A 25887-nucleotide genomic window follows, 5' to 3' on the forward strand; every position below is an offset into this window, starting at 1 on the left:
GCTCTGGATCGCAGTCTGAAAGCGTCATGTGTACAGAGACGGTATAATAATCCCCCCTGGTTTTCATCCAAATTATTTCTTTCCTGAAGTGATTCATTCGCAGGAAAATGTTTTCCCTTTTTTCAACTATCTGCCCGCTCAATGAAAAATTGACTCACCTTTTTTGTGCCTCTTTCTTTCAAATAAACAGATCTATTTCGTGAATGACATATTAGATGTCAAAGGAGATTTTCTTTCATATGATTGGTTGATGTTAAAATATGGGGAGGTAGGTACAAGTCATTGCTATGCCTAGCTATTGTCTGCAATACCTTGCACCAATACTTTGATTGTTTTTGTTTTCAATGTATTTGCTATTGTTGCTTCTGTTCTTTCTTTCATGTAAAGTGCCTTTGAGTACCTTTTAAAGCGCTATATAAATAAAATATATTACTATTATTGTAATTATTATTACCTTCATCATGGAGAAATATGATTAAAAAATCACAACTTCATTTACATGTCTGCCGCCCGTGCATTAACAATTACAAATGGCTGGTGAAGTGGAAAATAAACACTGCCATGTATCATCATTTTATATCCTCTGAGAATATAATTTCTCATCCCCATCATTTTCAAACACACTGGAAAGATGTGTTCGACACTCCTCTTCCCTGGTTGAAGACATTTTGTCTGTCAATCACCGTGTTCTACCTATTTATGGGCTTTTCAGTTACAATTATTTTACTAAATATTGCCAAAAAGAAAAATATTAAAAATATGGAACATAGCTGATGATAATAGTTGTAGATTTTGTCATGATGAAGAAGAGGATATTATCATGTATTTTGGTATTGTCCTGTTGTTGCATCTTTCTGGCAGCAGGTGGCAGACTGGCTGGCTGAGCAGGGGTCCGTTTCACAAAGCAGGTTCAACAAACTCTGAGTCTAACCCTGAACTCTGAGTCGATCTACTCTGAGATAGGAAACTCTGAGTTTTCGGTTCCAGAACAGCTGATCAGAGTTAGTTCAATCAACTCTGAGTAGGTTCACCCGGAGTTAAGTGCGTGCACGCTGACTGTAAAAAGCCAGCATTAATGGAGCCCCGACACCACGATTCACCATGGCAACGGTACACAAAAAGAGGTCCTCCTACGTCACTCCAGTGGAGCTCGAAATCCTCACGCGGACGTTCAGCGAATACGAGCATGTTTTTAGAAAAATAAAGTAACACGGCTGCAGCTGCAAAAGAGAGAGAAGCGGCGTGGGAAGAAACTGCTGCTCGAGTTAATGCGCTAGTTTAAACTGGTCTATTTATTTAATACTTAAACACGACCAGAAGCTAAAATTTATATTAATTTAGGAGCAATGCAGTGGGAGAAAAAAACATACATGGAAGCACTTCAATCATATTTTAAATATTAAACTAATGAAATATAATTCAGTGGCTGTTTTAATGTGCATTAGTTTTATCCCTAACATGATGCTGACTTCGCATACATTATAATTTATGTTGATTAAACTGAATGTGTTAGTTTAAATAAATAAAAAAAATCCAATAACTTAAGGTGTCTTATTTGAGTGCTCTCGGCAGTGGTGGTGGAAAACCTAAAAATGATGACTTTGACACAGATTTGTCTTTTGATTTTTTTTATCATAATTATAAAAGACTTTTGCAAAGGGATCAGAGCAGCACAGAGACGCAACGTTTCTTCTTTTAATTCGGTAACTGCTTAAACACACTCGTGAGACGGGCTGAATGAATGAGGAAGTCGAATTGATAGAATATAACAGAATATAAGAGAATATAAAACCGAATCGGTTTTATATTCTAGAGGGAGGAGACAGAGCGAAACTCTGAGTTTCCTGAAGAAAACCTGCTCGCGACCAGGTTAGGTTCATAGAGTCTGTTACTACGGTAACTGACCGAGAGCTTAAGTTACCTCCCTTTGTGAAACGGACCCCTGGCAATCCTTCTACCTTTATCCCCATTTCATGTTATTTGGGGCTTTCAAGATGATCAAAACATGTTTTTGAATATCTTTGTAGTGCTTGGCAAAGTTTAGATAATGAAGTCAGTCCAAAAGTTGTCTTGAACAAATAATAGGGCTTGCTCTGCGATTTCTTTGTCCTAACAGAAAGTCTAAGCCTAAGAATTCTAAGAAATTGCTGTGATTTTATTGACTCCTCACTCGGTGGAGTTCAGCTTCCTCTTCAAATTATCACTGTTCTCCTGTCAAGACAAACAGTGAATAAATCTTACTAATATTGGTGTCCGCATGACGCAGAACATTAAAGCTTTATGGTGAACTGGATATTACTTCCTGTTCGCCGACTGGAACCCTGAAATACAAATGAAAAATACCACCACATGTTACATTTGATCAACATTCAGAATTTATGAAACAACAAAAATGGAAAATCTGTTCAGTGGGCTTCACAATCACTTATCCAGTTAATTGACTACTTAACAGAAATACAATGCAAAATATGCAAGACAAGACTATCACAGGTGTAGCGGCAACATATCCACAAAAAATGCCACTTGAGGGAACGTGAAGCCTTTCCAACTCATGCTGGTGTGTAAAAATGAGGTCCTCCATCGTATGCGTTTAACACTTTATTAGATCAAAAACATTAAAAACACCTACAAAAAGACGAGTGTAAAACGACTGTACCAAAAACTCATTTACTCGACACACACACAGACACGGTTGAAGAACTGTGTGGCTTCCACTGATACTCATGTCCCTAATTACTGATCACCTGTGTCTCCCCTATCTAGCCTACATGTGACTAATCACCACCTATGCCCACAGCGGTGCAGGTAACCACTAGCAACCATAGTGCCTATCCTGAACACACACCCACATTCACGCACACAAACCTACACAAGTCTAAATTGGCTGCAACAACAGGTATTTATTCTAAATTCATCAGGAGATATAAAAAATGTGTTCCTCACCATTATTGTTTCTTCTCCAGATGAAGAGTCCAACAATGCAGACAGGCAGAAGGAGCAGCAGTCCAACGATGACTCCAGGAACAAGACCAGCGGGAAACCCTGAGGGAGAGCCTGCAATCAAAACAAACCATTAGAGTTCATTCACAGTGTTTCAACCTAACAAGCCATGCTGTGTGATTCTGAAAGGGTTTCCATCGTGTAAGTCCTGGAACTTATTCTTTTAATTTCCTTTGATTAGGGCCCGAGCACCAACGGGTGCGAGGACCCTATTGTGTTTGTTAGGATTGTTATTATTCTTCACAATCCACTTAAATCCCATTTTGGAGGGGGTTACCATGCTCAAAAACTCATGAAACTGTGCAGGCACATCAGAAGTGGCGATAAATGGGATATTTTATGGGTCTCAAACACGGGCGCGGCAAAGTGGCTCAATAGTGCCACCTGGAAATCTCAATAAGGGGTCCCCATTGAGGTTACTTTCACCTGGTGGTCTCAATGGTCTCAATCTCTGGTTTCAAGTCTTACACCACACCATCAATACACCCTGAAGCAGGACATTTATTTGGGCTTTGCAACCTGTAGTTGACAAGTTAGATGCCTATCATCCAGGATAGAGAGGTAGGAATCCTGTATCCACCCGGTTCTCAAAATATGGTCCCTTTTGGCTAAAAAACCCCAAAACAAAATGGCTACGGCCAAAATGCCAAACTTAAGGCTTCTACAGAAGCTAAAGAAGGGTTTAAAAACTAATCAGTGATGTCCCAGTGGCTTTGTCCACCTCTTTCATACAGTCAGTGGTTACACTGAGACCAGCCTTACCTTCATTGCTTCTGATCGCTGCTTTGTCCAGTTTGGTGACATTTTCCTCCTTCACACCAGAGAGCTGAAACACACATTCATACCTCCCCCAGTCTTCAGTGTTCACTGATGAAATGTTCAGTTCAACACTAGTCTGGAAGGATCCGTCGTGGTTGGGGAGAATCTCTCCGTATTCAACATTTTCATAAAGCTCCTCTCCATCTTTCCTCCAGAACAGCACGGCTCTGTCAGGGTAGAAACCTGTAGCGTGGCAGCTGACTGGAGAAGAGGCAGTCTTCTGGAGGAGAGACACTGAAGGAAGCTCTGTAGGGAGGCAGAGGGAAACAGAAGAGTCTATACTGAGACTCAAGGATGGAGAATTTGTATATCCTACACTTTCATTTTCATTGGCATGCTGCATTAGAAACAGAAAATGTAACAGTACATTGGGTCCTTAATTCTACCTGTTCTCTGCAGAAACGTCCTCCCATAGTGCAAGTACATCTTCAGCCATCTGGGGAACTTGGAGGTGAAGTAGTATTTATGAGATTCTAATCTAGCTTTGTCAGCATCCCATCTGAGTTTGGTGCTGAAAGCCTGTGGTTTTGGAGCAGTCCATGTCAGTGTCTGCAGGTCCAATGCGATGAAGTCCTCTCCATCATAACCATACTGGCTAAAACCAACAATCTCTCCAGTCTCGTCATCCCACTCACAGCCATTCATCCTTTGCAAAACGTGGACACCTGACAGAGTGACAGAGACAACAGGAAAAGTGACACTCCAGCAAAGTTGGCTATTAACAGATGATATCACATCTTAACTACAGAGACAGACTGACCCACAGAACGCAGTTATTGGATGATGCAGCTAATTATCATGTGGTCGGTGCGGACGGCTAAACAACAGAGAGACTGCTGAGATCCTGACACAGCCCATATCCTCTAAACCTCAGAGCCAATGCAGAAAGGAAATCCAGAAGGGAACCAGAGCTGTCTTGATGATGAGCATTACAAGACTGACACTGAACGTGTCATGGATGCACATGGATATGGACAGGCCACAGCTGTGGGGGTTGGTAGTCACACTCTCTGCCCTTGGTATTAGCACGGTACTGGGTTGCAATGCTAGCATACTTCAGGTAGTGAGCTGATGTGCAGAGCAGACTGTAAAAGAATCAGATTCAATTCCTGTCTTCAAACTAATCTACAACCTGCATGACCAGATCTCCAGCTCATCAGAAAGGTGAATAACAGGTATGATGGCTGACCTCTAACAAAGTCCACCCTGATGTGGGCATTGCTGTGAAACTGAACAACAAACAAGGATAGAAAAAGACCACTTCTGCCCTCATACAGTGTGACTTACCAAGGACTTAGACAGACTGACAGAGTATTACTCAGGAGCTGCTGTCTAACCACTAAGGTTTTAGAACCATTATATTTTATGGTCAAGACTACTAATGCTTTAAAATGAGAGTACTGTAAATAATACAGTCTTTAAATAGAATGAATAAAAGCTGATGCATTGTACTGATACTATTTTATACAGATCAAGTGGTAAAAACTAAATGACCAACACAGTAAGTCATCTGATTCAGGTCCAGAGCCTTTGCACCTACTGTGGTCATTTATCATCCATGTAAAGTGCAGTCCAGTCAGTCTCCTGTGTTGTTTTTACAGACAGATTATAAAGTTGAGTTTTATAAAGAAAATTGCACATTAAAACCAAAAGTTCAGTGTGAAGTTAAACGTACTGTACCTCCACTTTGATTGAAGCGTTGCATTAAGTCCTCAATGTTGGCTCTGAAGAAGTGCTGGGCCCCCAAACAACTCTGACAATACCACTCCTGATGTTTTGGATCATCCTTGAATACTTCTTTCATCCAGTCCTGTTTTGGTTCTGCTGTCTTCATGTTGCTGTCATAGTATAGAAACTGCACTTCATCAACCATCACGATACCCACAAACTCAGGAAAGTTTGGGACTCCAGAAGATGCAGTGAGGAAATATTTCAGGGAGTGTTTGACTGTTAGACAGAGAAAGAGTTTTCAGCCTTTGGGTTGTCAAACTAAGGTGAAAAATAATAGAGCAGAGATTTGCTCTTAAAGATTATTTTGTCATCTGCAGGTGTCTGACTGATGATAATTGTATACAAAAAACCACAGCAGACATTCATCACACTTTCCTATGACCTGCTGTGGCAGATCCTGTGCTGATTGACACCTGGCGTCCACCTGACCGCGTTCTCATGGCAACTGTCAACACAACAATGGCGCATGGGAAAGGAAATAGTTTTCAGCAGCAGGGTAGAGGGTTTGTTGTACCACCCAGGTATGTGTGCATGTGCACATCATATCAAAACTATTGCTGTCAGGTGATTAAAATAATGAATCTAATTAATAACAGGCTTTGTGAGAAGCACATCACATGTAGACTTAGCCTCTTTCTACATGGTTATTTCTTACTTCCACACCTTCATTGTTCTCTCTTCTTCACCTCATTAAGTTTTAACTCACAAATGACTTTAATCTGATCACTTTGCTTCAGTCACCCCAACACACCTGCACCTGTGCTCTCTGCACCGCTACTGGCCCCGCTCAGTGGAGTTTGATAGACTTTTATCTCCTCATTTCAGTATAATATTGTGCAGCTTGCTGGAGGGAGATCGCCAGGGAGCTGAAAGTTTGATACTGAGCGCACAGCTGATATGGGCACAAAGATTGTTGACATTGCATATTAGAACTGCATATGTATGTCGATGTCAGCGATGCCGAGCGGACCCTCTTTTGCCGTTAGAAGTAAACTGGTCCCGCTGTTGTTTATTTGGTTGCCAAGACTTCGCAAGTGATTGATGTCCTGTGACTCCTGGCACACACAGGCATGATGGGGAAGAAGGCGATCGTTAGGAAGCTAGTTGCAACAGGTATGTGCAGAGACGTTCAGGGTATGTGGACACGAGTTAGCTCAGACTCAGAGAGGAAGACTGATCACGAGCTGAGAAGTGTTATTGCACCTGTGAGGGCGGGACAACTGCAGTTGATTTGTTCAAGGAAATGTATGACATAATAAGTATCCTAACATAACCACGCCCAATTCAACCCCAATGTCAAGGAAGTTAACAAAGAAAGAATGGCAATAACTCGAGTTTGGATTTAAACTAATTTCTAAAACTTTATAGATACTTACTAGTGTGTACATAAGACCCTAAATTACACAGTTAGAAGGATTTTGATTAACAGGGGCTTTAAGCAACAAACTCAATTAACTGCCTTTCTTTGCTCCATGTCAATTTTGAATTTTATTTCATTATAATTTAATATGACGTTTACATTTTCAATGTAATCATTTCAAGTGGTTTCAACTATTTCCTCCGAGTAGTTTTTGATCAAACTCGATCTCTCCGCCCAGAGGAGCTTCTGCTAGAGTTCAACTTTTCCAAGAGTGAAACAATTTGTAGCTTAAAAGTCTATTCTTTGAGTTATTCTTTCCAACACCGAAATTCAGTGTTCCGCGCTCCACAGCAAGAAATAATAAACATTGTCACAGAAACCAGATTAATGTTAATGTTCCTGAATGCGCACTGTCCCTGTTAGATAAATTAATAATCAGGGAGTGATCTTACCTGTCGATGCAACATCACAGAACAGGAGCAACACGCATACAATTTTCACAAACGTCATTTTACAATCATCAAGTAGCTAAGTTTGGATAAGTGAGAGACGGTCGACTGATATAACGGTTTCCTATCATACTGAGCAGCGTGCTGTGGGGCGTGTCTGTTCTTGACTGAGACAAACTTTTCTTTCATTTTCGTTTTTTAAATAACAATTCAAGTGTTTTATCAAATACTGATTACAGACCCGAAATAAATTACAGATTTCTGTATAAAACTACCAAATAGATATATTTAAAAACCTTTAGTGTAAAGCCACTGAAGCAGATAACCCATGTTCTCGACATATCCCTACATTGTAAACAGTTTTTTTTTTTTTAACCGTACTAACGGTGGCAGAAGGGCCCCAGAGAGTCTGAGTGAGCTGCCGTCGTGTTTAGAGTAGAGGTGCACCCAAAAACTGCTTAAAGTTTGTTTTCTGGAATAAAGGCCAATTTTAGCAATTTATTCAAACTTTATTCTTCCCCCATAGTATCATGTGTAATTTGTACTGTTGACTTGATTCAATTATTATTGAATCAACATGCATCAGTAAGAAATGTCTGCTTTGCTCGATGTGTTCTGAATGATTAGAAGAGTAAAATCAACATATATGTGTACTGATGGATAAAGGATAGATGTTATGGTGAAGACAAAGAATTAAACTCTTTTAAAAGTTTGTTTTGATTAAAGGTAATGTTTGATCTTCTTGTGACCTTTGAGTGTGTGAGATAAGTGCAGTGAAAGTGATAATGGAAAGTATTTAGAGTAATGATTACTGTCTGTCTGTCACTCTGTGTGTTGCTGCTGTCCAAGCAGGTCTCTCTTGAGAATGAGACCCCGTGTCTCAACGACATTACCTGTTTAAATAAAGGCTAAATAAAAAATAAATAAAAATAAAATGGAGGCGAAGGGACACAGACAACTGGTGAAACAGGGAAGTATATTTAATCAAAATATCAGGACGATGAAATGTTGGGAAAACATTCCTTTAAGCTTCCTGTCACATAACCGCTTTACGTGTCAAAGAACATGAAGTCAAGTTTCACCAAGGTCAATCAACAGTTACTTGATCTCAAACAAAAAGAGTTATCAACATAAAATCAAATGGAGAATACGTAGAACTAAAGCTACATGGAATATGGTGAGAAATTCACTAAATACTTTCTGCAGCTTGAAAAAAGGAATATATCCAGGAAACACATGAATAAAATTTGGGTTGAAAATGAAACAGAAGTTACCAGTACAAATGATATTCTTAAAACAATAACAAACTATTATGCTAATATCTTTAATGATGAAGAAACCCGATCAGTGAATCTCTCTTTGCTGGATGTTTTGAAATCCTGCCCTCATCCTAAACTTACAGATGAACAACGTGTATTATGTGAGGGTCTTATTGGTGAAAGTGAGTTATATGATGCAATACATTCTTTTCAGAATGGAAAGTCTCCTGGATTAGATGGGATACCTGTGGAGGTCTATAAAACTTTCTTTCCGGAAAGTAAGGAGGCTTTGTTATCCTGTTTTAACTTTTCCTTTGAAATCGGACAGCAGTCTAACTCCCAGAGAGAAGGGTTAATCTCTCTTATGCTAAAACATGATGCAGACGGCCAGGCAAAAGATCCTGTGAAATTAAAGAATTGGAGACCCCTGACACTTTTGTGCTGTGATGCTCGTATGTTAGCTCAATGTATTGCTCTTAGATTAAAGAAGGTTATTCAACATTTAATACACTTTGATCAAACTGGTTTTCTGGAGGGTCGATTCATAGAAGATAATATCTGGTTTCTTCTTGAAGTGATTGAATATTATGATAAGAATCAGTTGCCTGGTTAGATTTTTATAGCCGACTTTGAAAAAGCATGTGATACAATCAGGTGGAGTTGTGGCAAAAAAGGTCCCAGAACCCTCTTGTCAGCAACTTAATTTCAATCTCCAATAGGTAATGAAACATGGTTGAAAAACTCTTAAAAATAGGTTATAAAATTCTTTAAACTTAATAACAGTTGACCGTAAAACCTTAACTTTAAAACATTTGACCGTAAAACGTTAACTTTAAAACATTTGAACGTAAAACTTTAACATTAAAAAAATTTGACCGTAAAACTTTAACTTTAAAACATTTGAACGTAAAACCTTAACATTAAGACATTTCACCGTAAAACTTTAACTTTAAAAAATTTGACTGTTAAATCTTAACTTTAAAACATTTGACCATTTGACCGTAAAACTTTAACTTTAAAACATTTGACCGTAAAACGTTAACTTTAAAATATTTGACCGTAAAACGTTAACTTCATAACATTTGACCGTAAAACCTGAACTTTAAAACATTTGACCGTAAAACTTTAAAACATTTGACCTCAAAACATTTGAACGTAAAACTTTAACTTTAAAACATTTGAACGTAATACCTTAACTTTAAGACATTTCACCGTAAAACTTTAACTTTAAAACATTTGAACGTAAAAACCTTAACTTTAAACATTTGAACGTAAAACCTTATCTTTAAAACATTTGACCATTTGACCGTAAAACTTTAACATTACAACATTTGAACGTAAAACTTTATCATTAAAACATTTGACCGTAAAACTTTAACTTTAAAACATTTGAACGTAAAACCTTAACATTAAGACATTTCACCGTAAAACCTTAACTTTAAAACATTTGACCGTTAAACGTTAACTTTAAAAAATTTGACCATTTGACCGTAAAACTTTAACTTTAAAACATTTGAACGTAAAACCTTCACTTTAAAACATTTGAACGTTAAACTTTAACATTGAAACATTTGACCGTAAAACTTTAACGTTAAAACATTTGACAATTTGACCGTAAAACATTAACTTTGAAACATTTGACCGTAAAACGTTCACTTTGAAACATTTGACCGTAAAACCTTAACTTTAAAACATTTGACTGTAAAACGTTAACTTTGAAACATTTGACAGTAAAACTTTAACTTTAAAACATTTGCCCGTAAAACCTTTAAGTCGAGCTGAATCGACATTTCGAGAGTATCTAGCTTCCGCATCGTGACGTATTTCCGAGTGAAACAGGATGTGCACGCGGGACATGTGATTGGAGGGATTTGATTTGATCGTTGATAAGTGGGCGTAGACAGTAGTTCTCCACAGCGCAGTAGCTAGCTAACTGACCGAACGTTCTTGGTGCTCTGCGGCTAAATGTTGCAGATTGATTGGTTGAAATTGGTTGCTTCTAGCCTACGTAAGCACACGTGATATTTTTTTTTATAGGAAGAAAAAATTATCTGATTTTGATATAAGAATACGAAGAAATGGATTTTCTCTATTTTTTTTGGCCTATATTGTCAAATAGATGCACAATATTACCGGGGATGTGATTGAAAAGGATTAAAATGAAATTTTTCATTTCACCTCGACTTTAACTTTAAAACATTTGACCGTAAAACCTTCACTTTAAGACATTTGATTATAAAACTTTTGATTTTATAACTTTTTCTCAAAAACATTTGCTTGTAAAGTTTCAAACCTTTTTCCAACAGGGGGAGTTTTTATATCACTGCCTACAATACTATAATTTTGGTGATTGTTTTATTAAATGGATACGTACATTAGATCAAAATCCTTTCAGCACAATTATTAATAATGGGCACATTTCTGACCCAGTTAAACTTTCTAGAGGGAAGGCAAGGCTGTCCTCTTTCACCATATTTGTTTATACTTGTAATAGAATTATTGGCCATGAAAAAAAGAAATAACTCAAATATTATAGGTTTAGTGATGAATCAAATGGAGTCAAAAGCCTCGTTTTATGCAGATGATGCTTCCTTTCATCTAAATCCAGATGCTCTCTCATTGGAGACCCTTATTTCTGACTTCAATTGTTTTGCTTCTCTATCAGGATTGAAGCCAGACTTTGAAAAATGTTGCATTCTTAAAATTGGATCCCTGGAGTATCAACATTTTCAGATACCATGCCAGAGTCTGATTAAATGGGCTGATGATCCAGTGAGTCTTTGAGGAATGCATATTCCAGTAGATAATACGCTTTTAGTTCAGACAAATTATGATGTGAAACTCAAAAAGGTTGACAGAATTCTCCAGGCCTGGAGGGGAAACATTTAAGTATTGATGGCAAAGTTGCAATAATCAATTCCTTAATAGTTTCTTAGTTTACATATTATCTATTGTCTTTGCCCTCTCAGGATGTTACCTTCTTTAAAACCTATGAAAAGAAACTCTTTAGATTTATTTGGGACGGTAAACCAGAAACAATTAAACGTAGCTCTTTGTATAATACATGTGAGAATGGTGGCCTTGGTTTAATAAATCTTTCGGCTCTGGATCGCAGTCTGAAAGCGTCATGTGTACAGAGATGGTATAATAATCCCCCCTGGTTTTCATCCAAATTATTTCTTTCCTGAAGTGATTCATTCGCAGGAAAATGTTTTCCCTTTTTTCAACTATCCGCTTGCTCAATGAAAAATTGACTCACCTTTTTTGTGCTTCTTTCTTTCAAATAAACAGATCTATTTTGTGAATGACATATTAGATGTCAAAGGAGATTTACTTTCGTTTGATTCGTTGATGTTCAAATATGGGGAGGTAGGTACAAGTCATTGCTATGCCTAGCTATTGTCTGCAATACCTTGCACCAATACTTTGATTGTTTTTGTTTTTAATGTATTTGCTATTGTTGCTTCTGTTCTTTCTTTCATGTAAAGTGCCTTTGAGTACCTTTTAAAGCGCTATATAAATAAAATATATTATTATTATTTTTGAGTTGAGTTTATTTATCTCGAACAATCAACCACATGAAATTACATAATAAAAAGAAAACACAAACATAAACTGTCAAATCTTACAGTCAATATAAACAAAAGAAAACACAAAAAAAGGGTTCGAGAAGGAGCAGAAAGAAGCAGATGCTTATTTAATCCTGCCCCTTCCTTACAATATCATTCATAAAAAAACTTTTATCAATCTAAAATAACATGAAAAATAAATATATATATATACATACAAATATATACACATACAAACATATATCCATATATATACATACACAATAGTAATAATAAAATAAAATCACAAAAAAGTAAAAATAAACTATGCTTAACAATAAAATCTATTCATTATCTAATTATAATTATAATTATAGAGCTCCTTCATTTTGTACTCATTAATGAGTTTTTCTTTATATCTCTTCTTGAACTGTACAATGGTCTTACTTCTTTTGATTTCTTCCTCCAAACTATTCCACAGGGTTACCCCATAAACTGAAACACAGAAGCTTTTAAGAGTAGTGCGTACATAAGGCTGCTTTAAATTAAGTTTTCCTCTTAAGTTATATCCTCCCTCTCTCTCCATAAACATTTTTTGAATGTTACCTGGTAGTACTTTGTGACTTGCTTTATACATAAGCTGTGCTGTTCTAAATTTGACTAAATCCATCAATTTCAAGGTTTGTGACAATAAAAATAGTTGATTCGTGTGCTCACGATACCCAGCATGATTAACTGTCCTTATTGCTCTTTTTGCAGTATACATATCTTTTGTAGGGTGGTCTTGTAAGTATTACCCCATACTTCCACACAATAGAGAAGATATGGTAATATAAGTGTGCAATACAGTGTGTGAAGTATTACCTGATTCAAAATGTGTTTTGCTTTACCCAAGATTCCAATGCTTCTTGAAATCTTGGTACACAGACATTTTATATGAGGCTTCCAGCAGAGCTTGTGGTCTATTATAACCCCTAAAAACTTGTTTTCATACACTCTTTCTATTACCGCATTCTCAATTTTCACTTCGATATTTGCATTTATTTTACCATTTCCAAATACCATAAATTTGGTTTTACTCAAGTTTAAAGATAATTTATTTATACCGAACCAACATTTCAGTTTGCTCATTTCTTTCTCAACCACCTCCAAGAGCTGCTGCAAGTCCTGCCCAGAACAACAAATATTTGTGTCGTCGGCAAAAGCAACAAATTTCAATACATTTGATACTTTACAAATATCATTGATGTACATTATAAATAATTTAGGGCCCAGGACTGACCCCTGTGGGACACCACATGTAATGTTTAAGCACTTTGACATGTGATGACCCATCTGTACAAATTGCCTCCTATTTTCTAAATAACTTTTCAGCCAATCTAAAGCCACTCCTCTCACACCATACCTAGCCATCTTTTTAAGCAATATCTCGTGGTCGATTGTATCGAATGCTTTTTTTAAATCTATGAATATTCCGACGGCATACTTTTTATTTTCTATACATCCTGTTAATTCCTCCACTAATTCCATTAAAGACATAGAAGTCGATCTGTCTGCTCTAAAACCATACTGACTGTCCATTATCAAGTTATTCTTTTCAATAAAACTGTCCAGTCTTGACGCAAAGAGCTTTTCTAGTCATTTTGAGAACTGAGGAAGTAAGGAAACCGGTCTATAGTTGGTGTAAAGATGTTTGTCATCAGCTTTATATAATGGGATGACTTTGACAACTTTCATTTTATCTGGGAATATAAATGTTTTAAATGATTAATTACATATATGTGTTAGTGGATCAACAATTCCATCTATCAGTTTCTTTACCAGAGTCATATCAATATCATTCCCATCTGTGGACGTTTTATTCTTACACTTATTTACAATATCAATCATTTCCTTTTTTTCTACAGTTCCCAAAATAATTGAATATGGGTATCTCTCTTCGCAGTCCTCATCAGCAGATCTCTGTCCCGTATAATTTATTTCCTTTGCTAGTTTTGGTCCCACATTTACAAAGAAATTGTTTAATCCGTCAACCATGTCATTCATATCTTTAATTGTCATGTTATCAAAAAAATATTCTGGATAAGTTGGCTTGGTTTGCCTTTTACTGATCATACTTTTTAATATATTCCAAATTCCTTTTGAATTATTTTTATTATTTTCTAGTAATTTGGAATAATAATCCTTCTTACATGTCCTTATAATATTAATCAACTTATTTTTATATTTCTTGTATTTTTGCTCTGCCCCTAATGTTCTGTATTTCATAAATTGCCTATATAGAGTTGTTTTTTTTCTACATGCATTTTGCAGTCCCTTTGATATCCACGGCTTGTCTGAGTACTTCTTCTTCTTAAACTGCAGTAATGGACAATTTTTGTCATATAAAGATGTAAATATATGTAAAAATAACTCATAAGCTTTGTTAACATCAGCTTCTTTGCATACTCCATTCCAGTTATAGTTCATTGTTGTTATTACCTTCATCATGGAGAAATATGATTAAAAAATCACAACTTCATTTACATGTCTGCCGCCCGTGCATTAACAATTACAAATGGCTGGTGAAGTGGAAAATAAACACTGCCATGTATCATCATTTCATATCCTCTGAGAATATGATTTCTCATCCCCATCATTTTCAAACATGCTGGAAAGATGTGTTCGACACTCCTCTTCCCTGGTTGAAGACATTTTGTCTGTCAATCATCGTGTTCTACCTATTTATGGGCTTTTCAGTTACAATTATTTTACTAAATATTGCCAGCAAGAAAAATGTTAAAAACATGGAACATAGCACTGTTCTCCTGTCAAGACAAAGAGCGAATAAATCTTACTAATATTGGTGTCCGCATGACGCAGAACATTAAAGCTTTATGGTGAACTGGATATTACTTCCTGTTAGCCGGCTGGAACCCTGAAATACAAATGAAAAATACCACCACATGTTACATTTGATCAACATTCAGAATTTATGAAACAACAAAAATGGAAAATCTGTTCAGTGGGCTTCACAATCACTTATCGACTTAATTGACTACTTAACAGAAATACAATGCAAAATATGCAAGACAAGACTGTCACAGGTATTTATTCTAAATTCATCAGGAGATATAAAAAATGTGTTCCTCACCATTATTGTTTCTTCTCCAGATGAAGAGTCCAACAATGCAGACAGGCAGAAGGAGCAGCAGTCCAACGATGACTCCAGGAACAAGACCAGCGGGAAACCCTGAGGGAGAGCCTGCAATCAAAACAAACCATTATCGTTCATTCACAGTGTTTCAACCTAACAAGCCATGCTGAGTGAGAGTGGAGCTGGGGCTTAAATGCAGCCAGAGCAGAGCAGAGAGCACAGGTGAGTGGAGTTGGCTTGATGAGAGGGGTGTGTCTGATTGGCAGATTGAAGCAGGCAGGTGCAGAGTGGTGAGGCAGAGATGAACTGTGACAGAACCCCCTCCTTAAGGGGCGGCTCCTGACGACCCAAACAAAATCCAATGCAGAGCTGGGTGGGTGGAGGGGGTCCGGAGGAGGGTTAATATTCGTCCGAGACGTCCACCTCCATCCCCTCATCCTCAACTGTAGGGAATGTGTCGTCCGCGTCAGAGAGGGGGTTATTGTTGCACCCATCATCAGCGTCGGACTCATCATCCGATGGTTCTGAGCGATGGGATGGCCGGGGGGGTGGAGTCCGTGGTCTGGGGATATAACTGGTTCTGGTGGGTTGATCGGGGTGACGCTGATGAAAGTCCCTGATGAGGTAGTGATCCAATATGTGTCTTTGCATGTGACCCAGGATCTCTCCTCGGGGCCATATCCCTCCCAGTCCACCAGGTATTGGAGACCCCTCCCACGTCGGCGGGACTGCAGGAGATGGCGGACCGTGTAGGTGAGGCCTCCGTCGATGAAACGAGGAGGTGGAGGAGGTGGGACGGCGGGGACCAGGGCACTCTCTCGGACCGGCTTGATCATGGAGACGTGGAATGTGGGATGGACGCGCATAGATCTGGGGAGTTTGAGTCTCACCGCTGCCGGGTTGATGATCTTGACCACCTCGAAAGGACCAATGAAGCGGGGGGGCCAACTTCTTTGACTCCACCCTCAGGGGAAGGTCACGGGTGGAGAGCCAAACCTTTTGACCTAGCTGATATTCTGGAGCCTGGGAGCGGTGGCGGTTGGAGGCAGAGGCATAGCGACCAGCGGCTTTGAGGAGGGCAGCTCGAGCTCGGATCCAGGTCCTACGGCAGCGGCGGATGAAGGCCTGGACGGATGGACAGGAAGTCTCTCTCTCTAGGGTTGGGAACAGAGGTGGCTGGTAGCCATATACGCACTGGAAGGGAGAGAGACCAGTGGCAGAACTGGTCAGGGTGTTGTGGGAGTATTCCACCCACAGGAGCTGTTCGGACCAAGACGATGGGGATTGTGATGTCATGCCGCGGAGTGCCGTCTCCATCTCCTGATTCTTGCGCTCCGTCTGGCCGTTAGACTGGGGATGGTATCCTGATGAGAGACTGACGGTGGCCCCCAGGAGCGAGCAGAATTCTCTCCAGAAAACAGAGGCGAACTGGGGGCCCCGATCAGAAACCACATCCACTGGGATGCCATGGAGACGGACCACATGTCTCAGCAACAATTTAGCAGTCCCCTTGGCTGAAGGGAGCTTGGGCAGGGGCACGAAGTGGGCCATCTTGCTAAACCGGTCCACAACCGTCAGAATGGTGGTAGACGAAGGTGACGAAGTCCACGGAGATGTGTGACCAAGGACGATGAGGTACTGGTAGTGGGTGCAGAAGACCAGCAGGAGCTTGGAGCGTAGGTTTGTGTTGGTTGCAGGTGGGGCAGGCGTTGACGAAGCTCCGAGTATCCTCCGCCAGAGTGGACCACCAGAAGCGACGCTGTACGACCTCCTTAGTCTGCTGGATCACAGGGTGGCAGGTGAGTTTGGAGCTGTGAGCCCACTGGAGGACCTCGGACCGGAGGTCAGGTGGAACATACAGGCGTTCTGGTGGACAGGAACTGGGTCCGGGCTGGTCCTGGATGGCAGCTCTGACCCTTTCCTCCACCTCCCAGGTAAGTGTGGCGATGAGACGTGAGGCTGGAAGAATGGTATTGGGTTCACCAGCCTCCCTCTCCTCCTCCTGGAACTGCCGAGACAAGGCATCAGGCTTGACGTTGCGGGACCCCGGCCGATATGAGAGAGAGAAGTTGAATCTGGTCAGGAAGAGTGACCACCGGGCCTGGCGGGAGTTCAGTCTCTTGGCTGACTGGATGTACTCAAGGTTCTTGTGATCTGTCCACACCAGGAACGGCAGTTTGGTCCCCTCTAACCAGTGTCGCCACTCCTCCAGAGCCAACTTCACTGCTAGTAACTCTCTGTTACCAATATCATAGTTTCTCTCGGCCGGGGTCAACCGCCTGGAGAAGAAGGCGCAGGGGTGTAGCTTCTGGTCGATGGCGGCCCTCTGAGACAGAACAGCCCCAACTCCCACGTCGGAGGCGTCCACTTCGACCACGAACTGTCGTTCGGTGTCAGGCATTATGAGGATGGGGGCCGTCGTAAAACGTGTCTTCAGGGACCGGAAAGCCTCATTGGTGGCCGAAGACCACCGGAAGGGCACCTTGAAGGAGGTGAGGGCCGTGAGGGGGGCTGCCACCGTGCTGTACCCTCTGATGAACCTCCGGTAAAAGTTGGCAAAGCCCAGAAAACGCTGAAGCTGCTTACGGGAGTCCGGACTGGGCCAGGAGGTGACAGCGGAGACCTTGGCAGAGTCCATCTGGACGGTCCCCCTCCCTATGACGTACCCCAGGAAGGAGATGGATGCAACATGGAATTCACACTTCTCAGCTTTGACGAAGAGTGAATTCTCCAGGAGACGTTGGAGAACCCTCTGGACATGGTGAATGTGTTCGTCCTTGGATCGGGAGAAGATCAGGATGTCATCGAGGTAGACGAAAACAAACTTGTTAAGCATGTCTCTGAGTACGTCGTTTACAAGGGCCTGGAAGACGGCAGGAGCATTAGTGAGACCAAAAGGCATCACCAGGTACTCATAGTGGCCGGTGGGGGTGTTGAACGCCGTCTTCCATTCGTCTCCCTCTCGGATCCGGACCAGGTGGTAGGCGTTACGTAGATCGAGTTTGGTGAAGACTGTAGCTCCCTCCAGGAGCTCGAATGCTGATGCGATGAGGGGCAGGGGACAACGGTTTTTCACCCTAATGTCATTCAGTCCTCGATAGTCGATACAGGGGCGGAGCGTCTTGTCCTTTTTTGCCACAAAGAAGAAGCCCGCCCCTGCCGGAGATGATGAGGGTCGGATGATGCCTGCGGCCAAAGAGTCATTAATGTAGGTGTCCATGGCCCCTCTCTCAGAGGCGGAAATGGAGTACAGGCGGCCTCTGGGGGGAGCAGAACCGGGCTGGAGGTCGATGGCGCAGTCGTAGGGTCTATGCGGGGGAAGAGAGGTTGCTTTGGCTTTGCTGAAGACCTCTCGAAAGTCTAGGTATTCAGCGGGGACCCCCGACATATCTGGAGCAGGACTGGAACAGGTAGATGACTGGGGAGCGGTGGCTTGCTTTAGACAGACCTGATGACAAGTAGGGCTCCAACCCAGAATCGCCCCCGTGGTCCAGTCTATGTGTGGGTTATGACGTCGAAGCCAGGGGAATCCCAGGAGGAGTAGGTGACGAGGAGAGGACAGGATGTGAAACTGGATAGTCTCGTGGTGGTTGCCAGACAGGAGCATGTGGATGGGCACCGTCTGGTGGGTGACAGTCCCCAGGAGGTGACCGTCCAGGGCATTGGCAGGAACAGGAACTGGCAGGCGAATTCGACCGACACCTAGCTGAAGTGCTAGGTCGTCGTCGATGATGTTAGCGTCTGAACCAGAGTCTATGAGTGTGGCAAGAGTCTGAGAGCCTTGGGGTAGCAGCAGTCGGACCTGGCACAGGGGACGTGAGATTGAGGAGGGTTTAGATGTGTGCCTCACCGGGACCTCCTCCCTCACCGGTGAGCCTGACCTTTTGCCGGACACCTGGAAATGAAGTGTCCGGGCTGACCACAGTAGAGGCAGAGGTTCCCTCTGCGGCGCCTCTCTCTCTCTTGTGGTGTTAGGCTGGCCCGGCCGATCTGCATGGGCTCAGAATCCCTCCTCGGTGTGCTGGCGGGCGGAGTTGAGGACCTGGGAGAAACTGGAGGACGAGGAGCCGGAAGCCCCTCCCCTCGTCCCTGCCGTCTCTCTCGGTGTCTAGCTTGAATCCGTCTGTCCACACGGGAAGCCAGCTCGATGATATCGTCGAGAGAGGCAGGAAGGTCGTAGGACACCAGCTCGTCCTTGACGTAGTCGGCCAGCCCCAACAGGAAGGCGTCCACCTGAGCCGCCTGGTTCCACTCGCTCCTCCGAGCCCGGATACGGAAGTCAATGGCGTAGTCAGTCACCGAGCAGGCTCCCTGTCTGAAACCCAGGAGACCCCCGGAAGCGTTGGGACCTCGGGATGCTACACCGAACACCTTGCGGAGTTCGGTGGTGAAGGCGTTGAAGGAGGAGCAAGCGGGCGTGTGGCGTTCCCACTCGGCTGTTCCCGACAGCCGAGCGCGACCTGTCAGGCTATTGATCGTGAATGCCACCTTAGCTGCCTCGGAGGCGAAGGTGTGGGGTTGCAGAGCAAAGAGGATTGAACAGTTTGTGATGAATGGATTGCAACCCTCTGGGTCCCCGGCGTAGCGTTCCGGGACTCCCACTCGAGCCTCTAAGGCCGGACCAGGATATGCCGGAGCTGGTGGAGGAGGATGACTCGGAGGAGCTGGCGGAGAGATGGACTGGGCGAGGGTCGCGGTGAGTTGTTGAACCTGGGCGGATAGCGTGGCTAGCGCTTGCTCTTGGTTAGCTGCCGCTAACTGAATGTTAGCCGTGGTGGAGGCTAACATCGCCTCTTGATGCTGGAGCTGGGTCTCCAACCGGTCTAGGCGAGCCAGTGGATCGGGGCTGTGCGCTGGGTCCATTCTTTTGGCCAGATTGTACTGTAAGGGGTCTGGTTTGGACCCAATAGCAGCACAAAGACAGGCAGGTATCGTTGGTAACAAACTTTATTGACACAAGAGCAGGAATCAATGGCAGTAGGTAAAACAGTCTGTCTTCTGGCCGCTGGCCTTTAACAGTCTCTGGTGGGGATTGTAGATTAGGTTCAGCCGAACCAAACCAGGATACTGGTGAGTAACGTCCGTGAAACTCAGTCTTGTACTCACTCAGTGAAGGGATAATCAGAGTCACAGAACTGCAGGATGCCACAGAGGAGACGAGAGTGACACTCACTATGTAGAGCTGAATCAGGTAATCACCGGATAGCCAAGTGAGCAGACAGGCAGAATCCAGAAAGGGACAGGCTAGGATCGTGGTCGGGGACGGAAGGCTGAGGTGATTACCAGGAGATCGGTCAGGCAGGATGGTCGGAGGCAAGCAGGGTCGAAACCGGGAGATCAGGCAGAGAAACGCTGGTGAGTCTGGTGCAAGCATCGAGAACAATCTGGCAATGAGTGAGAGTGGAGCTGGGGCTTAAATGCAGCCAGAGCAGAGCAGAGAGCACAGGTGAGTGGAGTTGGCTTGATGAGAGGGGTGTGTCTGATTGGCAGATTGAGGCAGGCAGGTGCAGAGTGGTGAGGCAGAGATGAACTGTGACAATTATTCTTCACAATCCACTTAAATCACATTTTGGAGGGGGTTACCATGCTCAAAAACTCATGAAACTGTGCAGGCACATCAGAAGTGGCAATAAATGGGATATTTTATGGGTCTCAAACACGGGCGCGGCAAAGTGGCTCAATAGCGCCACCTGGAAATCTCAATAAGGGGTCCCCATTGAGGTTACTTTCACCTTCATGTGCGAAATTTGGTATGAAGATTTAGCATGTCAAGACCTACAAAAAAGCCTCTTGCACCCAAACCTAAAACCAAACAGGAAGTCCACAATTTTCCAATGAATGTGAAAAAATGGTGAATTGTGAAAGGACAGGCTAAAAAACACCCATCAATCAGAGGATACTACACTTCATATAAAGCAATTAAATAACACAGTGAAAGTGGATGCTATACCCTACAGTGTGGTTGGGTTTAAATGCACACTTTTTAGTCATTCTGATTCAGACTGGAAAATGGTCCTCCTTCTCTCTTGATTTATTCCCTCAGTAAACATTTTCCTAATGAGTTTATGGTCTCAATCTCTGGTTTCAAGTCTTCTTCAACACAGCATGATGTTCATTTAGCAAATTATGGTCTCATTTACAGTCAAATACACCCTGAAGCAGGACATTTATTTGGGCTTTGCAACCTGTAGTTGACAAGTTAGATGCCTATCATCCAGGATAGAGAGGTAGGAATCCTGTATCCACCCGGTTCTCAAAATATGGTCCCTTTTGGCTAAAAAACCCCAAAACAAAATGGCTACGGCCAAAATGCCAAACTTAAGGCTTCTACAGAAGCTAAAGAAGGGTTTAAAAACTAATCAGTGATGTCCCAGTGGCTTTGTCCACCTCTTTCATACAGTCAATGGTTACACTGAGACCAGCCTTACCTTCATTGCTTCTGATCGCTGCTTTGTCCAGTTTGGTGACATTGTCCTCCTTCACACCAGAGAGCTGAAACACACATTCGTACCTCCCCCAGTCTTCAGTGTTCACTGATGAAATGTCAAGTTCAACACTAGTCTGGAAGGATCCGTCGTGGTTGGGGAGGATCTCTCCGTGTTCAACATTTTCATAAAGCTCCTCTCCATCTTTCCTCCAAAACAGCACGGCTCTGTCAGGGTAGAAACCTGTAGCGTGGCAGCTGACTGGAGAAGAGGCAGTCTTCTGGAGGAGAGACACTGAAGGAAGCTCTGTAGGGAGGCAGAGGGAAACAGAAGAGTCTATACTGAGACTCAAGGATGGAGAAATTGTATATCCTACACTTTCATTTTCATTGGCATGCTGCATTACAAACAGAAAATGCAACAGTACATTGGGTCCTTAATTCTACCTGTTCTCTGCAGATACGTCCTCCCATAGTGCAAGTACATCTTCAGCCAGCTGGGGAACTTGGAGATGAGGTAGTGTTTATTAGATTCTAATCTAGCTTTGTCAGCATCCCATCTGAGTTTGGTGATGAAAGCCTGTGGTTTTGGAGCAGTCCATGTCAGTGTCTGCAGGTCCAATGCAATGAAGTCCTCTCCATCATAACCAAACTGGTGAAAACCAACAATCTCTCCAGTCTCGTCATCCCACTCACAGCCATTCATCCTTTGAAAAACGTGGACACCTGACAGAGTGACAGAGACAACAGGAAAAGTGACACTCCAGCAAAGTTGGCTATTAATAGATGATATCACATCTTGTGGTTGCAATGCTAGCATACTTCAGGTAGTGAGCTGATGTGCAGAGCAGACTGTAAAAGAATCAGATTCAATTCCTGTCTTCAAACTAATCTACAACCTGCATGACCAGATCTCCAGCTCGTCAGAAAGGTGAATAACAGGTATGATGGCTGACCTCTAACAAAGTCCACCCTGATGTGGGCATTGCTGTGAAACTGAACAACAAACAAGGATAGAAAAAGACCACTTCTGCCCTCATACAGTGTGACTTACCAAGGACTTAGACAGACTGACAGAGTATTACTCAGGAGCTGCTGTCTAACCACTAAGGTTTTAGAACCATTATATTTTATGGTCAAGACTACTAATGCTTTAAAATGAGAGTACTGTAAATAATACAGTCTTTAAATAGAATTAATAAAAGCTGATGCATTGTACTGATACTATTTTATACAGATCAAGTGGTAAAAACTAAATGACCAACACAGTAAGTCATCTGATTCAGGTCCAGAGCCTTTGCACCTACTGTGGTCATTTATCATCCATGTAAAGTGCAGTCCAGTCAGTCTCCTGTGTTGTTTTTACAGACAGATTATAAAGTTGAGTTTTATAAAGAAAATTGCACATTAAAACCAAAAGTTCAGTGTGAAGTTAAACGTACTGTACCTCCACTTTGATTGAAGCGTTGCATTAAGCCCTCAATGTTGGCTCTGAAGAAGTGCTGGTTCCACAGACACTCCTGAGAATACCACTCCTGCTGTTTTGGATCATCCTTGAATAATTCTTTCATCCAGTCCTGTTTTGGTTCTACTGTCTTGATGTTGCTGTCACAGGATCCTAACTGCACTTCATCAACCATCGCGATAGCCACAAACTCGGGAAAGTTTGGGACTCCAGAAGATGCAGTGAGGAAAAATTTCAGGGAGTGTTTGACTGTTAGACAGAGAAAGAGTTTTCAGCCTTTGGGTTGTCAAACTAAGGTGAAAAATAATAGAGCAGAGATTTGCTCTTAAAGATTATTTTGTCATCTGCAGGTGTCTGACTGATGATAATTGTATACAAAAAACCACAGCAGACATTCATCACACTTTCCTATGACCTGCTGTGGCCAAGCGGGCACTTTAAAGGCCCTGGAAACTCGGCTTCAAACAGCAAAAATGCATATATGATATCAGAGTTGAGTGAGTCATAAAGTATCCACAAAAATCTGAGTGAAAATAAATCACCAGAAAATCGTGTTGAAAATCGGCTCATTTGGCTGTTCAGAACATTTCTCAGGACTGTGTAGGCGTGGCAGATCCTGTGCTGATTGACACCTGCCGACGTCCGCCTGACCGCGTTCTCGTGGCAACTGTCAACACAACAATGGCGCATGGGAAAGGAAATTGTTTTCAGCAGCAGGGTAGAGGGTTTGTTGTACCACCCAGGTATGTGTGCATGTGCACATCATATCAAAACTATTGCTGTCAGGTGATTAAAATAATGAATCTAATTAATAACAGGCTTTGTGAGAAGCACATCACATGTAGACTTAGCCTCTTTCTACATGGTTATTTCTTACTTCCACACTTTCATTGTTCTCTCTTCTTCACCTCATTAAGTTTTAATTCACAAATGACTTTAATCTGATCACTTTGCTTCAGTCACCCCAACACACCTGCACCTGTGCTCTCTGCACCGCTACTGGCCCCGCTCAGTGGAGTTTGATGGACTTTTATCTCCTCATTTCAGTATAATATTGTGCAGCTTGCTGGAGGGAGATCGCCAGGGAGCTGAAAGTTTGATACTGAGCGCACAGCTGATATGGGCACAAAGATTGTTTACATTGCACATTAGAACTGCATATGTATGCCGATGTCAGCGATGCGGAGCGGACCCTCTTTTGCCGTTAGAAGTAAACTGGTCCCGCTGTTGTTTATTTGGTTGCCAAGACTTCGCGAGTGATTGATGTCCTGTGACTCCTGGCACACACAGGCATGATGGGGAAGAAGGCGATCGTTAGGAAGCTAGTTGCAACAGGTATGTGCAGAGACGTTCAGGGTATGTGGACACGAGTTAGCTCAGACTCAGAGAGGAAGACTGATCACGAGCTGAGAAGTGTTATTGCGCCTGTGAGGGCGGGACAACTGCGGTTGATTGGTTCAAGGAAATGTATGACATAATAAGTATCCTAACATAACCACGCCCAATTCAACCCCAATGTCAAGGAAGTTAACAAAGAAAGAATGGCAATAACTCGAGTTTGGATTTAAACTAATTTCTAAAACTTTTTAGATACTTACTAGTATGTACATAAGACCCTAAATTACATAGAAGGATTTTGATTAACAGGGGCTTTAAGCAACAAACTCAATTAACTGCCTTTCTTTGCTCCATGTCAATTTTGAATTATATTTCATTATAATTTAATATGACGTTTACATTTTCAATGTAATCATTTCAAGTGGTTTCAACTATTTCCTCCGAGTAGTTTTTGATCAAACTCGATCTCTCCGCCCAGAGGAGCTTCTGCTAGAGTTCAACTTTTCCAAGAGTGAAACAATTTGTAGCTTAAAAGTCTATTCTTTGAGTTATTCTTTCCGACACCGAAATTCACAGTGTTCCGCGCTCCACAGCAAGAAATGATAAACATTGTCACAGAAACCAGATTAATGTTAATGTTCCTGAATGCGCACTGTCCCTGTTAGATAAATTAATAATCAGGAAGTGATCTTACCTGTCGATGCAACATCACAGAACAGGAGCAACACGAATACGATTTTCACAAACGTCATTTTACAATCATCAAGTAGCTAAGTTTGGATAAGTGAGAGACGGTCGACTGATTTCACGCTTTCCTTTCATACTTGGCAGCGTGCTGTGGGGCGTGTTTGTTATTGACTGAGACAAACTTTTCTTTCATTATGTTTTTTTTTAAATGACAATTCAAGTGTTTTATCAAATACTGATTACAGACCCGAAATAAATTACAGATTTCTGTATAAAACTACAGAATAGATATATTTAAAAAACTTTAGTGTAAAGCTACTGAAGCTGATAACCCATGTTCCCTACATACAAATATAACCAGTTTATTTCTTTTTACCGTACTGACGGTGGCAGAAGGGCCCCAGGTAATCTGTTTAGAGTAGAGGTGCACCCGAAAACTGCTTAAAGTCTGTTTTGTGGAATAAAGGCCAATTTTAGCAAGTCATTAAAAAAATGTTCAGTATATTTTCCCCCATAGTATCATATGTTATTTGTACTGTGAAAGTATTGATTAAATTATTATTGAATCAACATGCATCAGTAAGAAATGTCTGCTTTGCTCGATGTGTTCTGATTGATTAGAAGAGTAAAATCAACATATATGTGTACTGATGGATAAAGGATAGATGTTA

General features: G+C 41.9%; 2 protein-coding genes across 4 annotated transcripts; both read right to left on the reverse strand.

Annotated features, from left to right (window-relative positions):
* Positions 1-1957: 1957 nt before the first annotated feature.
* Positions 1958-23813, reverse strand: LOC138608334 (major histocompatibility complex class I-related gene protein-like). 2 transcript variants are annotated; one of them, XM_069680898.1, is made up of 6 exons: positions 23734-23813; positions 5500-5766; positions 4206-4484; positions 3763-4065; positions 2944-3054; positions 1958-2321 (listed from the first exon to the last, which is right to left on the reverse strand). In XM_069680898.1, exons 1-6 carry the CDS (start codon positions 23759-23761, stop codon positions 2296-2298), a joined length of 1014 nt encoding a protein of 337 aa, XP_069536999.1. In that variant the 5' UTR covers positions 23762-23813; the 3' UTR covers positions 1958-2295. The 2 variants fall into 2 exon arrangements, with proteins under 2 accessions (XP_069536999.1, XP_069536998.1); XM_069680897.1 differs by lacking the exon at positions 23734-23813 and adding an exon at positions 7363-7455.
* LOC138608333 (major histocompatibility complex class I-related gene protein-like) lies at positions 14310-25343 on the reverse strand. Of its 2 annotated transcripts, XM_069680895.1 has the most exons (7): positions 25224-25343; positions 23174-23440; positions 22174-22452; positions 21731-22033; positions 20476-20714; positions 15300-15410; positions 14310-15083 (listed from the first exon to the last, which is right to left on the reverse strand). In XM_069680895.1, exons 1-7 carry the CDS (start codon positions 25279-25281, stop codon positions 15033-15035), a joined length of 1308 nt encoding a protein of 435 aa, XP_069536996.1. In that variant the 5' UTR covers positions 25282-25343; the 3' UTR covers positions 14310-15032. The 2 variants fall into 2 exon arrangements, with proteins under 2 accessions (XP_069536996.1, XP_069536997.1); XM_069680896.1 differs by lacking the exon at positions 20476-20714.
* Positions 25344-25887: the final 544 nt, after the last annotated feature.

The sequence above is a fragment of the Semicossyphus pulcher genome, unplaced genomic scaffold (genome assembly GCF_022749685.1).
Source record: "Semicossyphus pulcher isolate SPU_LCO1_2020_fin unplaced genomic scaffold, fSemPul1.0.p SCAF_5, whole genome shotgun sequence".
Lineage (NCBI taxonomy): Eukaryota > Metazoa > Chordata > Actinopteri > Labriformes > Labridae > Semicossyphus > Semicossyphus pulcher.

Coding starts and splice junctions, on each gene's coding strand:
- LOC138608334 (XM_069680897.1), bottom strand. CDS start 7,420: ATGACGTTTGTGAAAATTGTATGCGTGTTGCTCCTGTTCTGTGATGTT. Junction 4,066..4,205: donor GACGTTTCTGCAGAGAACAG/GTAGAATTAAGG, acceptor GCCTCCCTACAG/AGCTTCCTTCAGTGTCTCTC. Junction 3,055..3,762: donor AGCGATCAGAAGCAATGAAG/GTAAGGCTGGTC, acceptor TTTTGATTGCAG/GCTCTCCCTCAGGGTTTCCC.
- LOC138608333 (XM_069680895.1), bottom strand. CDS start 25,281: ATGACGTTTGTGAAAATCGTATTCGTGTTGCTCCTGTTCTGTGATGTT. Junction 23,441..25,223: donor CTGTGATGTTGCATCGACAG/GTAAGATCACTT, acceptor TCTGTCTAACAG/TCAAACACTCCCTGAAATTT. Junction 15,084..15,299: donor CTGGAGAAGAAACAATAATG/GTGAGGAACACA, acceptor TTTGTATTTCAG/GGTTCCAGCCGGCTAACAGG.